Genomic DNA, 18,950 nt, shown 5'->3' with positions numbered 1-18,950 from the left:
AAAAGCTGTTTTAAGAAGTGGAGCAGAGAGAAATAAAACAAGAATGACAAGAGATTGATCATTATTGAAGCTAGGCAACAGGTGCCTGCCTATTGCACGCCTTTCTACGATTTGATGTCTTTAAATTCCCATAAGAACAAGTTTTGGAATTCTGCCCACTTTTAAACAGAAAGAAAAAAATAATTCAATGTTGTATCTATTTGCAACATATATTATTGTAATACCTGCCTGGGTATAATTGCCAAAATAAAATTCTTCAAAGTGGACAAAAATCATACGCATAAATTATAAGCTGTATAGAGCTCAAAAGCAACAGAAACATTACAAATTGTTAAGCACTCCATTTTAGTTTCTTATTTACACCATTAATATGTGTATCTTTTTTTGTTCACTCTCAAAAATAGGCTGACCATATATTAATAGATTAAACATATATCCATCTTTTAATGACAAATATTTGTTATTTGCCTACAATTTCCACAAAAGCTCTTTTAGATATGGTCTTAATGGTTATACATTTAAAAAAAAAAAAAGTACCACAATACAGAAGGAATGAATGTCTGCATCCAGATGACAGTACATAGTCTTTTCTTAATGGACAGATTCAACCTGAATATGCAGTGGGTGAAGTTTTTCTTGCAGTGGGAACCTACAGTTTAATGCTGCCAGGCACTGTGCTATTTTCAAGGGTATGTTACAACTATATATTTCAAAAAACAATTGTTAAGATTTAAATGTTAGGGTAAAGGAACATCAATTAACTCTTAACAAAGGGAACAGGAGGAGGACTCAGGAATTTTTTTCTGTAGGATACAGCAACTAAATTAAGCCTTGAAGCTTATTTTACAACTGCCTAGTTTAGAAATACTGAACTAGCTACCTTTACAATTACTTTTTATAATCTTATCAAAGAAATCTAGCAAAATAATGTAATAATGAATTCCAGGACACATTAATGTGCAATAAAGAATATGCTAATATGCAAATGAGCCAAGCCTAATAATTGAAGAGGTAAGGACAAAACTAAACTGAAGTCTATTAAACTTTCAAATGAGTTCATGTCGTTTCTCTCTGAGTTATACTGAAGAAACTATATCAGCACTTAAGACTACCAATACATACCAGATATTATGTTAGATACAGAAGCTTATTAGGAAATGTTAGGTATAATTTTCAACTCATTAAAAATTTCAGTAAAGATACATTGAGAAAACATTTAAAAAAACAAAGTAGACAAAACTGAATTAAATTGATAAACATTATGTCACTAACAGATTTATTATTTATCTTAGTAAAAAGATACAATGATTATAAACATATATGCACCCAAAAATATCATTTCGAAATATATAAAACCCCCAAACCTGCATGTGGAAACAGAATAATCAAAAATTATGGTAGCCTATTTTAAATTATCTCTTACAAAATAATACACGGACAAAATCTAAGAAAACATGAGATTTACATTATATATAAGAAACAAGCTTGACCAAATATATATAACTTTATAACAAATACAAAATAAACATTCTTTTTCAAGCACACATGGGATATCTCCCAAATACTAACCATACACTAAAACTTCAAAAGAAGACTCAAATTCCAAAGGCTGAAGATCTAATAAACTATATTCTCCAACTACCCTGCAACAATTTTTGAAGTAACAAAAAGATTCCCAACAACATCCTAAGGCTGGAAACAAAAATTATGCAGCAGAATCATCCTTCCATTAAAGAGGAAACAATGAGAAACTTTAGGAAATATTACAGTGGAGGACTACTATTGGTAGGATGAGATGCAGATAAGACAAATTGGTGGGATGCAGATAAGACAACGGCAGGAAAACTTTATTTCCAAAGAAGAGCTAGTTTCAAAACAAGAGCTAATCTTTCAACTCAAAGAGATAATAGTGTAAATCGGAGAAAAAAAAAATTACAAAAAAAAAAAAAAAAAAGAAAGAAGGCTATAAGGACAGAAATCAATGAAATAAAGACCAAAGGCAAAGATTAAGAAAAACAAAACTTAGTTCTTTGAAGAAAATGTTAGAAAGATGAATTTCTGGCAAAACCAATCAAGGAGAGTTGGTGATGTGAATTAACATGGCACAAAAACATGAAATACCACAGACAAAACAGATTTTTTAAACTGTAAAATATTACAAACTATATAAATACCTATATATTTGAAAATTCACAAGAAATAGATATTTCTAGAAAAATAGCAAAATTGGCACAAAGTAATAATTGTAATAAACTAATGATAATTAAGGAAATTTGAGTGGATTAACCAATACTGCACATAGGAAAGGGAAAAATCCCAACCCAGGGTTGTTTTCTTCTTCTTTTTTTTTTTTTTTTTTTTCACTTTTTATTTGGAAATAATTTCAGGGCTTCCAAAGAATTGTCAGCACAGTACAAAGAACATCCACAAACTCATTACCCATATCAAACTACTGGTAACATTTTGCCCCATTTTTTCCATCATTTGTCACTTGCTCATGGCATACTCTCACAACCTCCTTCCCACACTCTCCTTTCTCTCCCTCCATGTAATTTATCTCTAAATACCTTAGTATGTATTTCCACAGAATAAGGATATTCTCTTACATAAACACAGTGCAGTTGTCAATTTCAACAAATGTTACATTGACATAATACTTTAACCTATCATCCATATTTGCAATTGTGTCAATTAATCCAATAATGTCCTTATAGCATTTCCCCTGTAGTACACCGAAGTACAGAATTGAGTCTAGGATCATGTCCTGCACTTATCATGTGTCTTCAGAGTCTCCTTTACCCTGGAATAGTTCTTGGCCTTTACCTTATGTGGCACTGACATTTTTGATGAACATAATCCTTTTATTTTTAAATAATAGGGTCCTTATTTGAGGTTTGTCTGATGTTTCTTCATGACCAGATTCAGGTTATGTATTCCAGGCCAGAATCCTCCATAATAAGTGATGTTGTGTCTTTCCAGAAGCATACGATACCCATCTGTTTCAGCACTTGCAATTCCACTTTTAGGTACTTCTCAAGAGAAATGAAAACTATGTCCACAAAAAGCATTATACAAAAATGTCCCCAGTAGTTTTATTTCTAATAGCCAAAAACTGGAATCAGCCCAGATGTCCAAAAGCAGTGAAATAAACTGTAGTATATTAATACAATGCACTCCTAATAAAAATCTAAGAGTTACTGATTAATTAAACAACATGGATAAATCTTGGAAACATTATGCTTTGCTGAGTGAAAGAAACCAGACACAAGAACATACTGTATAACTCCATGTAGATGAAGTTCCAGAATTAGCAAAACTAATCCACAGTGACAGAAATCAAATCACTGGTTGCTTCAGCTGATTCGCTAGAAAAGGACATGGAGAACATTCTGAGGTGATACAAATGTTCTACATTTTGATGGGATGCGAGTTACACTAATATATGGATTTGTCAAAACTGATCCAACTATATACAGAGTTAATATATGTGCATTTCACTATAAATTATGTGAATTTCACATAATATATGTGCATTTCAATGTAAATTATCTTAACTTAAAAATTTAAGAAACAGGGGCACTTGGGTGGCTCAGTTGGTTAAGTGTCTGACTCTTGATTTCGGCTCAAGTCATGAGCCCATACTTCGCGAGTTTGAGCCCTGCATTAGGCTCCACGCTCACAGTGTGGAGCCTGCTTGGGATTCTCTCCCTCTCTCTCTGCCCCTCCTTAGCTCACACACAAGTGTGCTCTCTCTCTCTCTCTCAATACACTTTTTTTAAAAATTTAAGAAACAAAAAAGTCTGTATTTTCCTCCCAGCAAAAACCAAACAGAAAATAAGCTATTAGCAAGAATAAATATTATTAAACAATTTAGAAATTAACTGAAGAAAATACACAATCATTTACAGATAAAAATGTTTAACTCTAGTAATGATCATAAATACATGAGGATCCAATATGTTCATAAATGGAATGCTGGGGACAGCAATGTAAAGATAGTAATTCATCACTCAAATATGACTCCTATCAAAATACGTGAAGGATCCTATTGCTCTAAATATGATATAGAAAAAAAGTGGCCCAAGAATAACTAAATTAACAAAAAAAGCAAAGACATGTGGTTCACCCTGCCAGATAATTAAATTTATTACAAAACCACTTTAATTAGACTACAGTACTAGGATAACAAAAGACAGGCAACTGGAACAGAATACTCCTAAATGCATTTGTTGATATATAGTCTCTCTTTAGAAGTCTACACACAAAATGCACAATGAATGAATGGTAACAGGCTTTCCTGAGGACATCTGCCACAACATTATCTACTTAGAATTCATTTTAATGATGACTCTAAGAACTAAAGCAAGTAAAAATAAAAGTCTTAAAGGACAAGTAGAAAAAAGAATGAGATTAACAGCATCATACCATACCATTTGGTATCATACCATACCAAAATTTGCATGAATTTTATAATATACAAGCAAAACAAGACTATTTTGGAAGAAAACATATCAAATACATGAAAGCTGACTGGAAAGACATCATATATACTCTAAGGTAAATGGCTAAAATGGGGGGAAAGAGGAATGAAACTGAAGGAGTAATCATGTAAAATAGAGTAAAAAAGGGGATCCATGCAGAACTCTGTATAAACAGAGTATAAGCAATCCAATCCTAAGCACCTGATGTCTCGAGAAAAAACTCATGCATTTATTTGTTTGTTTATTTATTTATGAGAGCGTGTATGCGTGAATGGGGCGGGCGAGGGGCAGGAGAGGGAGGGAGGGAGAGAGAGACAGAGAGGAGAGAGAGAGAGAGAGAGAGAGAGAGAGAGAGAGAGAGAGAGAGAATCTTAAGCAGGCTCCACACTCAGTGCGGAGACTGATGTGGGGCTCAATCTCACGATCCTGGAATCATGACCTAGGCCAAAATCAAGAGTCAGATGCTCAAGTGACTGAGCCACGCAAGCATCCCTGGGTTTGGTTTTGTTTTGTTGTTTGTTCAGACTTTTAGGTGAAAGTAGTAGTCTAATTTTTACAAATAAAGAAGCTAAAGCTCAGCAGTTAAGCTGCCCAAAGTTATTCAATTTGTCACTGCAAACCTGGATTTCTCCCTCTCCAAAGCCTATCATCCTTCTTTATTGCTGTATTTCATATTTCATATTCTCTGGTCAACAGATAAAAGAAAAGTGAAATAACAATCTGTTCACTCAACAATTGATGGTATTAGTCAAGGTCAGTTATAGCGTAACAAAAATATAAGAACTATCCCAAAAGAGGAATAATGTTTACTTCTCTTGCCAACAGGAGATAAATATGAAGTTTTGCAGCACAGTGACTAGGACATGGACCTAAGAGTCAAGATCCCCAAGTGTTATTCCCAGGTCCTCCATTTATTAGTTGTATGTTCTTGGGCAAATTATACAACCTGTGTGCCTCAACACTGATACTCTAAAATGGAGTTATTACGAGGAAAATTAAATGATGCATGTGCTATGCTTAGCCTGGCATAAAATATGCACTCAAATGTTAGCTACTGTTATCAGCTATTGCACTCCTGTCCTATCTATCTTCTTTTACTTATCAAATTCCAGAGTCTATACTTGTAGTCTCAATTTCTTTACCTTCTACTTAGCCCTCAGCCAGGTGAATTCTAGTTTCTGCCTTCATTCAACTACTGAAATGAGTATGGTAGCAGCAGAATTTACCTTTTTTGATTTCTCTGCTGCTTCCATCAAAACCCTCTTCTCCTCTGGTTTGTCAAATTACACATGTCTGCTTCTCATCCCTCTCTGAAGACTGCTGATATGCTGCTTCTGCTGACTACAGATTAAAGTCTGGTGCTTCCAGGGTTCCGTTCTCACTCTTCCCTTTATACTCTACTTCATTTCTAGGGATATTGCATTTACTCTCATAGTTTTTGGCTAATGGCTACTTTTATCTTGAGCCCTTATTATCTTCTTCAAACTGGTCCTTTTCTTAAAAACCCTTCAATGATACCTATATTAATGTTGCAAAAAAATTAACTTCATTTAAAAATTGAATCTCTCTCCCTTCATGTTCCAAGACATCTCCAAAACAACTAAATCCAAACTTGAACACAAAAATCTTCCTCTTCCAAATCTCCCCTTCATATATCCTTAATTTCATCATGTGATACTGCTATCCACCCAGTTCTCAAGTTAGGAACCTGAAAAACAGGGGTGCCTGGGTGGCTCAGTCGACTTGAGCATCTGACCTTTGATTTCAGCTCAGGTTATGATCTTGCAGTCATAGCATTGAGCCCCACACCAGGCTCTGTGCTGAATGTGGAGCTTGTTTGGGATTCTCTCACTCTCTCTGCCCCTCTCCCATTCATGTGCACTCTCTCTCTCTCAAAATAAATAAACATTAAAAAAAAATAAACCTGAAAAACATCTATACTACTCCTTTTCCTTCACCCTGACTCCACTATCTCCAGTTAATTTTACCTCAAATATCTATAATCCATTCCTCCATCCGTTATGACTGCCCTTAGCTCAAGCCCTCATGTCTTACTTAGAGCAACCTCCTAACAGAGTTCCCTAACTCCGATCTTACCACCTCTGCAAATCAACCCTTCAGAATGCCAAGAACCTAACACTAAGTTGTCAGACTACCGTTCTCCTGCTTAAGATCTTTTATTGACTCTCCATGACAAAATTCAAGCTTCCCTGCTTATTTTTAAATATCTAAAATTCTTCTATTGCCTAAGTCTTCAGCTTCATACTTTCTGCCACTCCTTGCCTCCCACATCATGCTTCAGTGATACAGAATTACTAGTAGTTGTTCCTTGAACACATGCCATGCTGCCTCATGCTTCCAAGTCTCTGGCTCATGCTGCTCCCTCTTCTAATACTGTTCAGCCCCTTCGCCCACTCCTCACCATCCAAAACCTGACTAAATTCTTATTCTCTTTTCTGGGGGCAGGAACAAGTTAGGGATTAGGACACGTTCGTGCCTTCGTCAATCTAGGGTTTGGCCACAACCCTTTGGCATATCTCTGTCTGAGCACTTTCTACAACCCTGAACTGAAATTAACTGTTTACATTTCTATTCCTCACATGACACTGAGCACCTTAGGACAGAGAACTTACTGCCTTGTTCTCAGCACAGCAATCTACTGAGCTCTTCCTTTGACCATGGATTGGAACAGCTTTTGATAAGAGCTTAGAAAAGGGAGAGAGCCCAGTAATCACAGAATTTATGGTGAAAGAAAAAACAGAACTGGGCAATGAAGACTTGCTTCTTAAATACAGAAGTATGTATTTAATCCCTAGTATGAAAACATAGTGCCAGCCATTCAATTATGGCAGTGTGGTTAAAGTAATGCCCTGCCCACATCCTCCTTCACAAACAAACCAAAAAGGCATTCCAGGAAAGATACCTATGAAACAAATAGGTGGGAAAGTAGAACTTAACTTTCAGGCAACAGTGAAAATCATGGTTTTTGAACATTACTGCCCGGAAATTTGAAATTCTAAATACAGGGAGACTTGTGGGCAATGGGTAAATATTATAGAAGCCATTTTGATCAGAATCCAAAAAGACCAAAAGATCACTGGGTCTCCAGTGCTTTTGCTTAATAAGGCTCCTACTTTCTTTCAATTACAACGTATTAAAAGACAGATATTCTTCTTAATCTGTTATCAGCTTGGGAGTTCTTTTAAGGTTGCTTCTCTTCTGCTAGGTCTACCTGCTGATAGGAAGAAGTCAAACTGTGTGTGCCCCTTTCTCCTCCCAATTTTTATTCTATTTGGCTACCGCAGCAATCTCCAATCATATCACATGGAACTATAGAGCTAGCTGAAGAAAACTCTATGTTTGCTTCTAATCAAACCTTTGAATTTCAAAAGTTCTGATCTTTAATCTTCATTCTGATGTAGGATTGGTCTTGTATTCTCTTAGCTTAATTATCCCATGTATCAAAATCTATTAGAGGACTGTTTCACTAAATTTGCCTGTACTTTCATGGATCCAGCATGGGATAGCACTTATTAAACAATATAGTATGTCCTCTTTTTACATCTTAACATACCATTAGAAACTCAGCCAATGCAACTGTCCTCAAAGCTGCTGAAAATAATCATATACTAAACGTACTTGATAATGACATATTTAAGAAACTTTCATCGGGTATGTATTTAGCCTATAAAACCAAGTCACAATACCTTTGCTACCTTAATTTTCAACTCAAAACTACAAAGACAGTTGCCACAGAAATTACTACAAAGCTAACAGGTCAGCCATGCTATAACAGAAAGCCTATCTAAGAACAGTGAAAAATAAAACTACAAAAGTAGATTTGGGTCAGACTTCAGGCCTTTCATGTAAGGGTTAACGTTTCAACGTTTTACTCTTCAGGAAAACGGGAGCCTTTGAAAGATGTTTTAGCAAGAGACTAACATAATCAAAGTTGTGTGTTAGTAAGATGAATCTAGTGGCTCTGTGTAGAATGGGGTGAAGCATACAAGTATGAGACTACTCTAGCCTATCTCCCTGGCTGCCAAACAAACGTGTTGAGAACTCACGCCTACCAGCTCTCCAAATGTCTTTTATTTTCACTCCCATAAACTTTTACCAATTACCTCCCTCTTTTGAAAACAAGACCCTTTTCTTAGTTTTCAAGCTTTTCAGCCTTATCTGAGACATTTTATATTGCTGACCACTCGAATGGCCTCCTTAAACCTCTTTCCATCTTTCATTTTAAAGTAAAGCTCTACAGGGAAAGGAGGAGCTTTATTTTGCTTGGCAGTTTTCTTTATTCTAAGTATCTGCAGAACTCCATGTTTAGTCAACTGGGCTGTTTCAAAAATGATCCCCTCTATGAGGACAGCTCCAGCCCAAACCTTATCTGCACTCAAGTCTACATTTTTAAGTGCCTATACAATGTCTCCACTTGGATTATTCCACTCTGTCTCAACAGTTCCTTCTCCTATCAAATCTTTTGCAACTCTTCCATTTCTTTTTGACCATCCCCAATTATTCTCGTTGCCCCAGTTTAAAAAATAAATAACTTTTCTTCTCTCTTTGAATTTTATTGCACAGATTTGTAATTTGAGATCCTAGCATTTATTCTTTCAACTACAGTATGCTCTAAGAAAGCAGCTACTTTGTATTATCCACCAGAATCCTGCACAGAACTCACCACACAGAAGCCTCAGTAAACTTATCTCTTGACACTAAGGATGACAGAAAGGGGGTACTGAAGAACAAGAGCTTGTTAGAGGCAAACTAAAACCCAGTTCTCTTCTGAATCCTAGACCAATGCTATTTCTACTAAACTGCACTGCCAATGGCCAATCTACCACCAAACCAGATGATTTACTTTCTCAAAAATTCTGCTCAATGCACCCTCTTCGTTTTTACTACCAAGTCCTTGTTGTGACAAACTTCAATTACTCTAACTGCTTGTTTTCAGTATTCATCCCTCCAACTCACTCTTCTCTGAAATATATCTAGCACAATGATGTCGAAATACCATTCTTGGAACTCCATTTCTCTTGCTGAATCTTTAGTGTCTAACTCCTTGGGTTGGCTTGTAAAACCTATCACAATCCCCAAAATATAGCTTTTAGTTTCTACTCAGGTTTGTCTGCTTACTATCACGCCCACCTATATCAAGTACATTATCTCATTTATTCTCTTTCTCCTTGACAATTAAGTAGTATCTACCCACAACACACACACATACACACACACACACGGCAAAGACCATAATTCATATTAGCAGCACGAGTACTTCTTATTTCAGTTCATGAACCACCTACATTTGACAGAAGCAAAGTTTATGAGCCACACATCATATTCTCTTAAACCCAACTCAAGTCTTTCCTGACAACTCCAGGCCTAATTTTTCCCTTCTTTAAGCACCAACCAAACAATTCAGCTTTATGTATTGTTTGCAAATGTTCAAATCAGATATCTCAGAATGTTAAAAGTACAAAACAATCTCGGAATTCATCTAATCTAGCAATAATGACTGGAATGAACAAAAATATCCCAAACCTACTGAGACAGAATCCCCAAGGTAAGAATCCCAGGCATGTGTATTTTTTTAAGCTTCATGAATAATTCTAATGTCCATTCCTAGTTGAGGCAATCCAGTCAGCCCATTTTCAGGTAAGAAAACTAACACACAAAGAAAAGGTAGAGAAACTTACTTAAGGCCATCTACCAGACTACCTGCAGCAAGCACAGTGTAGTGTGGTAAAAACACAGGCTCAGACTCCGCCTACTCAGGCTTTGGCTCATTGCTTAAGAGCTGTGAGAACTTGGGCAAGTTGGTTAACTTTTTTGTGCCTCTCTTTCTTCATGTTTAAAATGGCGTGTCTATCTCAAAAGAGTTGTAATAAGGATAAAATAAGTTAGTGGATATTAAACACTTAGAACAGAAATAAACACCCAAAAAAGACTCACTATTAATAATGCAAAAAAGTATTACAACTGAGGTCTAAGTTTTATTCCCTCTCCACTACACTAGTTTCTGTGTATGTGTATTTTGACAACCAGCTTGTAAACTCCCGAGGGCAGAGCTCAGGTCTCCTGCCTCTTCAGTATTCCCCACCACACCATATACACTGTTGGTAACCAAATAACACTTTGAATGAATTTATGGATTCCTATTTCTGAACCCTGACACCTCTGCCCTTCTAACTGTACCAAAGCACCCAGACAGAATGAATAATAAGAACTCCTATAACAGTGCTTACTATGAGCAAGCCACTGTTTTAAGCACTTTACATATTTTCTCCTGTTAGATTACAAATATCCTATAACAAGAAACACAACACTAGCTTAGTACTTATGAGCCATAAAACATTTCTATGTAAAGTATAAAGTTACTTCTGTGTAAAGTATAAAACCATTTTAACCATGATTCATTACAAAATAAAGTCCTAAAATAAAATCAAACTTTCTTTCAAAAGAATTTGCATTTATGAAGTAAGTTTATCCCAAGGGATTAACATTCTGATACTGCAAACACTCAAAAGTAATTTCTCATTTCTCTGTAACATGAACAATTTTATTTTTTGAAACTACTTTAAAATACGGCCTTGAAAAACAAAACAAATAACATACAATTGGCACTAAGGTGTAATCTGCAACGTATTATGTTTCAAATAGAGTTCCAGTTATGTATAAACTACTGAAGTATCCCATACATGTTTCTACTTGAAGAAGGCTTGAAAGAATAAAGCACTAAAATTTTTTATAAAATGTTCTCTCCCCTTTCATTACGTGCACTAGAATGTTAGCTCTATGTATTGACCTATTTCTCTATTCAGACAGTTAAAAAGGGGAAAGAATAATTTAGGAGTTCGTGAACAATGGAAAAAATGAAATAACCAATGTCCAAAGATAAGTTAGGTGTATCTTTTGCTTGTTTTCACTGCCAGCCAACTCGACTACCTGCATCCATTCCAATATATCCTCAAATATTTAACAATCTAAAGAAGTTGTTATAAAATGCATCCACCTCTTTTAAAACTAATTCAAAGGATATTATAAATAAAGTATTTGCCATTTTTTATTGGACACAAGTGTTAGAGTTTTACACAAAGGTGTTGTGCCTCCCTGGCACATCTTCTTTCACAGATTTTTTCCCTTAGGCAATCTGGATTCATCTAAAAACTTGCCTGAAAAGATCTGACACTGCTTTTAATAACCCAATACCTCTTTTAAGTGCCACTTTCTTTGGAATGTATATCCCAGAGCAAAGATAAACTTTACTTCCCAAAGTTTACCACAAGAGAGACTTATTTAAAAATTGAGATACAGCTGGCATATCATATTATGTTTGCTTCAGGTATACAATATAGTAAGTGATTCAATATTTGTATAGACTGTGATATGATCATCACAAAGTACACCCACAAAACACAGTTACAATTTTGTGTGTGTGTGATAACTTTTAAGACCTATTCTCTTAGCAGCTTTAGGATATAGAGTATCATTACCTAGAGTCACAAGCAAGAAAGACTATTACAAAAAAATGTCATCAAATGATTTAAACAGGGAGTTTTTATTATTTATTTTGAATATTTATTATTTTATTCAGAAAAGACTTATGGTCTTAAAAAGAAGTTACAGAAACAAAACAAAGAAAATAATTTCTCTAGATGAAAGACAGAGTTGTGATTTTCAAGGGTATTTGTAATCATTATCCTAAAAATGATAAAACTGCTTATATATTTTTCTTGTTTCTTGTATTTCTGCTCACTTATGCATATTAACAAATGAGCAAGAAACCAGCAAAATTATCAGAGAAAAAGCAAGATAAGAGGTACAGAAAATCACAAACCAAGAAATATCACCTCTAAAGTCTATGAAAACTGGATGACACACTCAGAAATATTTCTACTAAGTCCAAAAAAGCCACCGAAACAGACAACCTTGATTTAAATATTTATCAAGTCTCTCCAGTGTAACTGCCACATTAGGGCTCCCAGTCTCCACAGTCTGTCACGTCCAATCTACTCTATCTCCACAGCGATCTAATTAAAAGATCAATCTGACCTCCTGCTCTTGTTTAAATTACTACACTGGCTCATCCTCTTAGCCAGTTTAACAGTAAGTTCATCTACACAATAATCAAATCCCACCAAAACCTGGCCTCGCTTCCCTTCCCATCTGGCCCCACATATACTCTAGGAATCTTCCCTCTGCCTGAAACAAAATACTCCCATCTTGAACTATCCATCTCGCAAACCATTTTTACAGGTGAACTGAGACTCACAGAAATAATTTGTCCAACGACATATAGCTAGTGATAGAACCATATCTAGAATACAAATTCTACCCTTTGCGTTCCTAAAGACCTTTGTAACTATCTTTTGTAACTATTATATATGTTAGATGCATGTTAAAATGTCAGATTTTTCTCATTAGCACTAAATATGAACTTCTCCAAGAAGATCCTATTGGGTGCAAGAATAGATTTTTTTTTTTTTTTTTTTTTTAGTCTTAAAAATAAATCAGGGGTGCCTGATTTATTATCAGGTGGCTCAGTTGGTTAAGTGTCTGACTCTTGAATTTGGTTCAGGTCATGACCCCCCAGGGTTGTGGGATCGAGCCCTGTGTTCTGCTCTGTGCTGAGCATGGAGCCTGCTTAAGATTCTCTCCCTCTCTCTCTCTCTCTCTCTCTCTCTCTCTCCCCCTGTGCCCCTCTCCCTTGCTCACACACACACTCTCTCTAAAATAATAAGTAAAATAAAATAAAATAAAATAAAATAAAATAAAATAAAATAAACCATTCTGGTAAGGGATGTTGATTAATGGAAGAGGCTATGCATGGGTGGGGACAGAGTATATAGGAAATCTCTGTAACTTCTACTCAATTTCAATTTTGCTGTGAACATAAAATGGTTCTATAAAATAGTGGTTTTTTTAATTAATCAAGATTTACTAAGTTTAATATAAGGATTCACACTTGTTCTGAAGGTCAGCTGGTCACACGTCAATAGCAGCAAGGATTATGTAGTCAGAAACCTAAGGAAAAAACAGAAGTTCCACAAACATTGGGGTTTACTTCCAACATGCTGTGATGCACTGGTGTTTACATGTGCCCAATTAAGTACAGTTAGGGATTATATTATTTCGTTTTACATAAACTGACTCTCACAACATGGAGAAGTAGCTTTAAAAAAATTCCTGCAAAGACTGCAACGATAATAACTACACAAGTACAAGCCACCAAATTGCAGGGCTAAGACTCTTAACTAGTACAAGCTATTCTTCAACCACATCACAATGTAAAATAATCTAGTCAGTCAATCACAACACTCTGACCAGAAGTTATTACTTGAGAATAAAAAAGTACTATTAACAGAAAGTATTAAGATTGTTTATTTTTCTCATCTTTTTTAAACATCTAATTTATGTAACTTATTAGTATTCTATTATACTAATATCATCCTGGCACACGCATATAACTTATAAACGTTCAAGCACATATTAAAGGTGCATGCACATGGTTTCACTGGGAGAGGGACACACTAAAAAATTTTTGAATATCTACTGCTTAAAGCACAGATTAAATCTTTTTCCCCTATAGGACAATGATCAATCTTCAGTTTGCCAGGCCCAGTATATTAGGCTGCAAGATGCCTCCCAGAGATATTCCAGTCCTAATCCCTGAATATGTTACTTTACGTGCTAAAATAGTCTTTGCAGATGTGATTAAATTAAGGATTTTGAGATGGGGATATAATCCTGGATTGTCTGGGTGGGCCCAATGTAATCACAAAAATGCTTGAAAAAGGAGGCAGGAGGATCAGTCCACAACAGATGTGAGGACTGAAGCTAGAGGTTAGGATGATATGAGGAAGGAGTCATAGAACACAGGTAGCCCTGGAAGCTGAAAAGGTTCAAGAAACAGATTCTTCTCTTTTCTTTTTAATTTTTTTTATTCTTTATTTTTGAGAGAGAGACAGAGAGACAGTGCGAGCAGGGGAAGAACAGAGACAGAGGGAGACACAGAATCTGAAGCAGGCTCCAGGCTCTGAGCTGTCAGCACAGAGCCCAACACAGGCCTCAAACTCACAGTGAGATCATGACCTGAACCGAAGAAGGACGCTTAACCCACTGAGCCACGCAGGCGCCCCAAGAAATAGATTCTTTATCTCAAAGACTTAAGAAGGAACCAACTCTGTTGACACTTGACTTAAGCCCAGTTAAGACTTATTTTGGACTTCTGGGGTGCCTGGGTGGCTCAGTCAGTTGAGCGTCTGACCTCAGCTCAGGTCATGATCTAGCAGTCCATAATTTCGAGCCCCGCATCGGGTTCTGTGCTGACAGTTCGGAGCCTGGAGCCTGCTTTGGATTCTGTGTCTCCCTCTCTCTCTGCCCCTACCCCACTCATATTCTCTCTCTGTCAAAAATGAATAAACATTAAAAATTTTTTTTAATATTAAAAAAAAGACTTATTTTGGACTTCTAACCCCAGAACTGTAAGATAATAAATGTATGCTGTTTTAAGGCACTAAATTTTTGACAACTTGTCACAGCAGCAGTAGGAAATCATACAGGGAATTCCTGGGACATGGGACTTTGAGAAAACCAGGATTAAGTTGGTTACCCTATTTTGAGGTTTTCAATGCCCATAACAATGTATGATACATAATGAGCATGAGAAAAATCTTTGTTGAATATTTTATGATGAAATATATAGATAATATACCCTTACTATTTTATAAAGATCTGTCATATGTATGATCTCATTTCATCCTTCTAACAATCCCATGAGGTGTGAATGAATTATTTTCCTACTTTTAGGATATACGAGTTAAGGTTCAAAGAAATTACATACAATGTGTAAGGACACATATCTAGTAAGCAATGGAGCCACACCTGGAATACAGGCCTTCTGACCTTTGACAACAGTCAGGATCCTCTACTGCGAGTCAGGCTGCCTGGATTCCAATCTAAGCTCCTAAACTTAATAGCTGCCTAACTTTGCCAAATTACTTAACTTTCCTACTTCCTTAACTATAAAATGAAAAATGAGGTTTACAATAATACTTACTTCATAGGGTTGCTGTGAAGAGTGAATGTGCTAAAATGTGTAAAGTACACATCATAAACTAGACACAGAGATAGATGACAATAAATATCAGCTATCATTATAACTCTGTGCTGTAGCTATGGTACATTTATACCTAAAATACTCTGTAGTACTTGATAACCACATAATATATGCAAAAGTAAAAAACAGCAACCAGAATGAATGGTAAGATGGAAGGATGGGTTTCGTGTGAAAGTACTCTAAGGTTAGGACTCTAGGCTGAAAAGACAAAAGGAGAAGGGCGACATAATCAAGACCTATAAAAACGTGAGTATAAACAAGGAGATAACAAAATTAAGTTATATTGGTTGGAGGAGGAAGGAGAACCTTAGAAACTAGAGTACTGTAGTATGAGCACACAGCATTCATAAATTACAAAATGATACAATGTAAAAAAGAAACGGATCACAGAATTTGAGACAATTTATGAATGACAAAGAAAACAAAAATGTCTACTAAGAGGAGCTTAACTCTTCTGTAAACATCTGTTGAACACCACAATGGCTTACCATATCTATTACTGGTAAAGGGGTAATAGAGATGTTGGGAAACGACATACAGACCACATGGTAGCAAGAATTAGACCTCCAGTTAAATCAGTGCAATAATTTCAATATTTCATTATGTCTCAAAGACATAACATACCCTCTGCCCATAGCTACCATGTACCACCGCTCTTCTCCAATCGCATCATCACCCTACCAAGAAAATCTCAAGTCTAAATGTCCTCTTTTCAATGCCCTTTTAATGGCTTCAGTAAAGAATAATTAAAACATCCCTAAATTTGGCAGTCCAAACTAATCTCAAAATATACTACCTCACTTGTTTCTTGACCTAAACTTTCTTAAACTTTTCACTCTTTATTGAAACCCTCAACATCTATTCTTCACTGTGAGAGTCAACAAACTTTACAGAACTTTATGACTACTACTTTCAATACTAAGCTGACTGATTTTTCCCCCCCGACAGGTCATGATATTCTCACTACTGCTAATGAATAAAGCTGAGAAACCATACTGAAGTAAGCCTAAACAAAAGATAGCCAGAAGTTACACCAAGTAACAGAAGCATGGTTAATTTAAATACACAAACGATTTTAGAAAATACATTGTAATGTTTGATCTCATCTCTACCATCCATTAAAATTGAAGAAAAAAAAAATCATGTTTAAGGATACAAACTTGCAACTAATAGATAACTAAGTCCTGAAGATTTGGTGTGGGATATAGTGCATGTAGACAATGATATTGTATGACAATCATTAAACTTACTCTGAGACTAGGTCTTAACTACCCTGACCACAAAAAAGAAATGATCGTTTTACAGGACAGGATAAATGTAGTAACTATCACTACAATGGCAATCAAACGACAATATACAAACGTACACCTTTACACAATGCTACACGTCAAATATGTTTCAATTAAAAAAAGTCAGAGATACCGATACATTTTTAAACTTGAATGAAAAGCACACCCTTTGTCCTAGGAGCCGTTTCAGAAAGTGCTGGTGAAGAATAACACGGTATAAAGATGGGCAAAATCAAGGACAAAGAGGAAAGAAATGACGTATAACCCATACACTACCAAGCAGCCCCCAGGAAAAGGTGGATAGGAGCAAAAGGGCTTGGTATCTCACCTGCAAATTTAAACTTAAAATGCGGTGAGTGGACTCATCTCCTGCATGCACTTCTTCATACCCAACATGATACTAACAAGCAGAAAGAGGGAAGGACAGTGCTCCTGTTAAAAGCGTTTGGAGTTAAAGTCAAAAGGCCAAATGTTTTATTCTCTAAAACTTCTATCAATCTTCCAATCAAAATTCCTCAGCCAGGCAAGGGCTTTCCTTTTCCTCTCATTTATTTTTTGATGTGAGCAACAACTCTCCAACTTCAGAATCTTTGGAATCCATTGGGCACCGGTAAAAATGAAGACATTGTTGGTGTTTTCCAGAAATAAACAACACAAGGAACTTCGTTTATCTCGACTTTAATATAATAAACAGCAAACCACTGACTGAAGAAGCATCTTTCCAGTCAGCTAACGTCACACATCCCTGAAGAAATTCCGTCGGAGGGGGGAAATGTCTTTTCCCAGTACGATGACAGCAACCCTTTTACTGACACGCTCTTCGCGCCTCAAAGACGCCCCAATACGCCAAGGATCAACAGAAACTCCATAAACTTCAGGAACAAAGCACCTTCCCGCCTTCAAAACACAGGGCTTATCGTCCCATTACGAGGGGACATCAGCAGAAACTGCTGTACACACGACACCTAAGACGCTCTACTGAACCAACGGCTTTCCATCATCTACCTCTTGACAAAGTGCTTCATAATGTCCCCCAAAGTTTCCAGAACAGCAGCCCCAAGTGCACCCGAGGCCAAAGACAGCAAGAAATGGCCCAAACTACTGCTTGTACGTTACTCTCACCCTCGTGACAATCACGTTGTTTTAAAATCGCTCGTCGGGAACACACCACATCCGACACTCTTTCTGCCCTTCTCACACTACGAAAGCGAGTGGCTGGCAGGAAAGCCGAGCAACTTACCTGGCGTCTGTCTGAGAACTGCCCAAACGCCCCACCGTCTCCCAGCGGCACCGTCACTGAGTACAAAGGCACTCAGGTGGTCCGTTCTGCTCAGGCACCTTCCTCTCCCACTTTGCACATTCTAAAACACGCCGTGAACATCTATCTCCCAGAGCACAGCCAGGCCGGCCGGCGGGAGAGTCGCGAAGTAATCCGTGTGTCGCTCCGTAAGGGCCTTGGAGACCCGCACCCTAACAGCCAAGACGATTGGGGGGGGGGGGTGTGACCCTGGCTGCTCCCCTCGCCCCTCACGGGAAACTCCCATATCGTCGCGGCAACTCACCAGATCAGGGAGCACAGAGACAGGCAGGAGACCAGGGCCAAGGCCCGCCGGTACTTCTTCATCTTCTCCTCCTTCTTCCCCCTGCCAGAAGGCGGCACATCCTCCCGGCAGCCGCCACTGCCGAGGCCAAGATGGAGGAGCCGGAGCAGGAGCGCGAGGATGGGACCGAGAGTCCTTAGGGCTGCGGCGCTCGGGGAGCGGCTCCTCAGCGGCTCGCGTACTGGCCGCCCTCTCCGAGGGGCCCACGGCGGCGCCGACAGGGGCGCTTCACAGGAGGACTCCTGGGACTGCCGCTGCTGCCGCAGCCGCCGGCTCGTCCGCGCCCGCCTCCTGCAGCCGCCGCCGCCGCCACTGCCGCCCCATATCCCCCCCGCCCGCCCCGGCTCTCCCTCCGTGCTGCCGGCGACCAACGGCCGCAGCGTACTCGTCTCCCAACAGCCAATCGCCGGCGGGGCCGCGCCACCTCACACACCGCTGAGCTGGAAGAAGACGCGTC

The 18,950-nt window shown here is 37.6% G+C and overlaps 1 protein-coding gene across 3 annotated transcripts in view; it reads right to left on the bottom strand.

Moving 5' to 3' along the window:
* The window catches only part of SUCO (SUN domain containing ossification factor), a 91,732-nt gene extending 73,066 nt beyond the window's left edge, over positions 1 to 18,666 (bottom strand). For all 3 annotated transcript variants that reach the window (XR_007148213.1, XM_047840753.1, XM_047840752.1), the window contains exon 1: positions 18,455 to 18,666. Coding sequence is in view for 2 of the 3 variants with exons in the window: in XM_047840753.1 (XP_047696709.1) it covers positions 18,455 to 18,516 (62 nt within the window). In the remaining variant the exon portion in view is untranslated. The remainder of the gene's footprint in view (positions 1 to 18,454) is intronic.
* Between the last annotated feature and the right edge of the window lie 284 nt (positions 18,667 to 18,950).

This window comes from Prionailurus viverrinus, chromosome F1 (genome assembly GCF_022837055.1).
Source record: "Prionailurus viverrinus isolate Anna chromosome F1, UM_Priviv_1.0, whole genome shotgun sequence".
Lineage (NCBI taxonomy): Eukaryota > Metazoa > Chordata > Mammalia > Carnivora > Felidae > Prionailurus > Prionailurus viverrinus.
The sequence above is the reverse complement of the archived record's forward strand: the minus strand, read 5'-3'. Positions and strand labels throughout refer to the sequence as shown.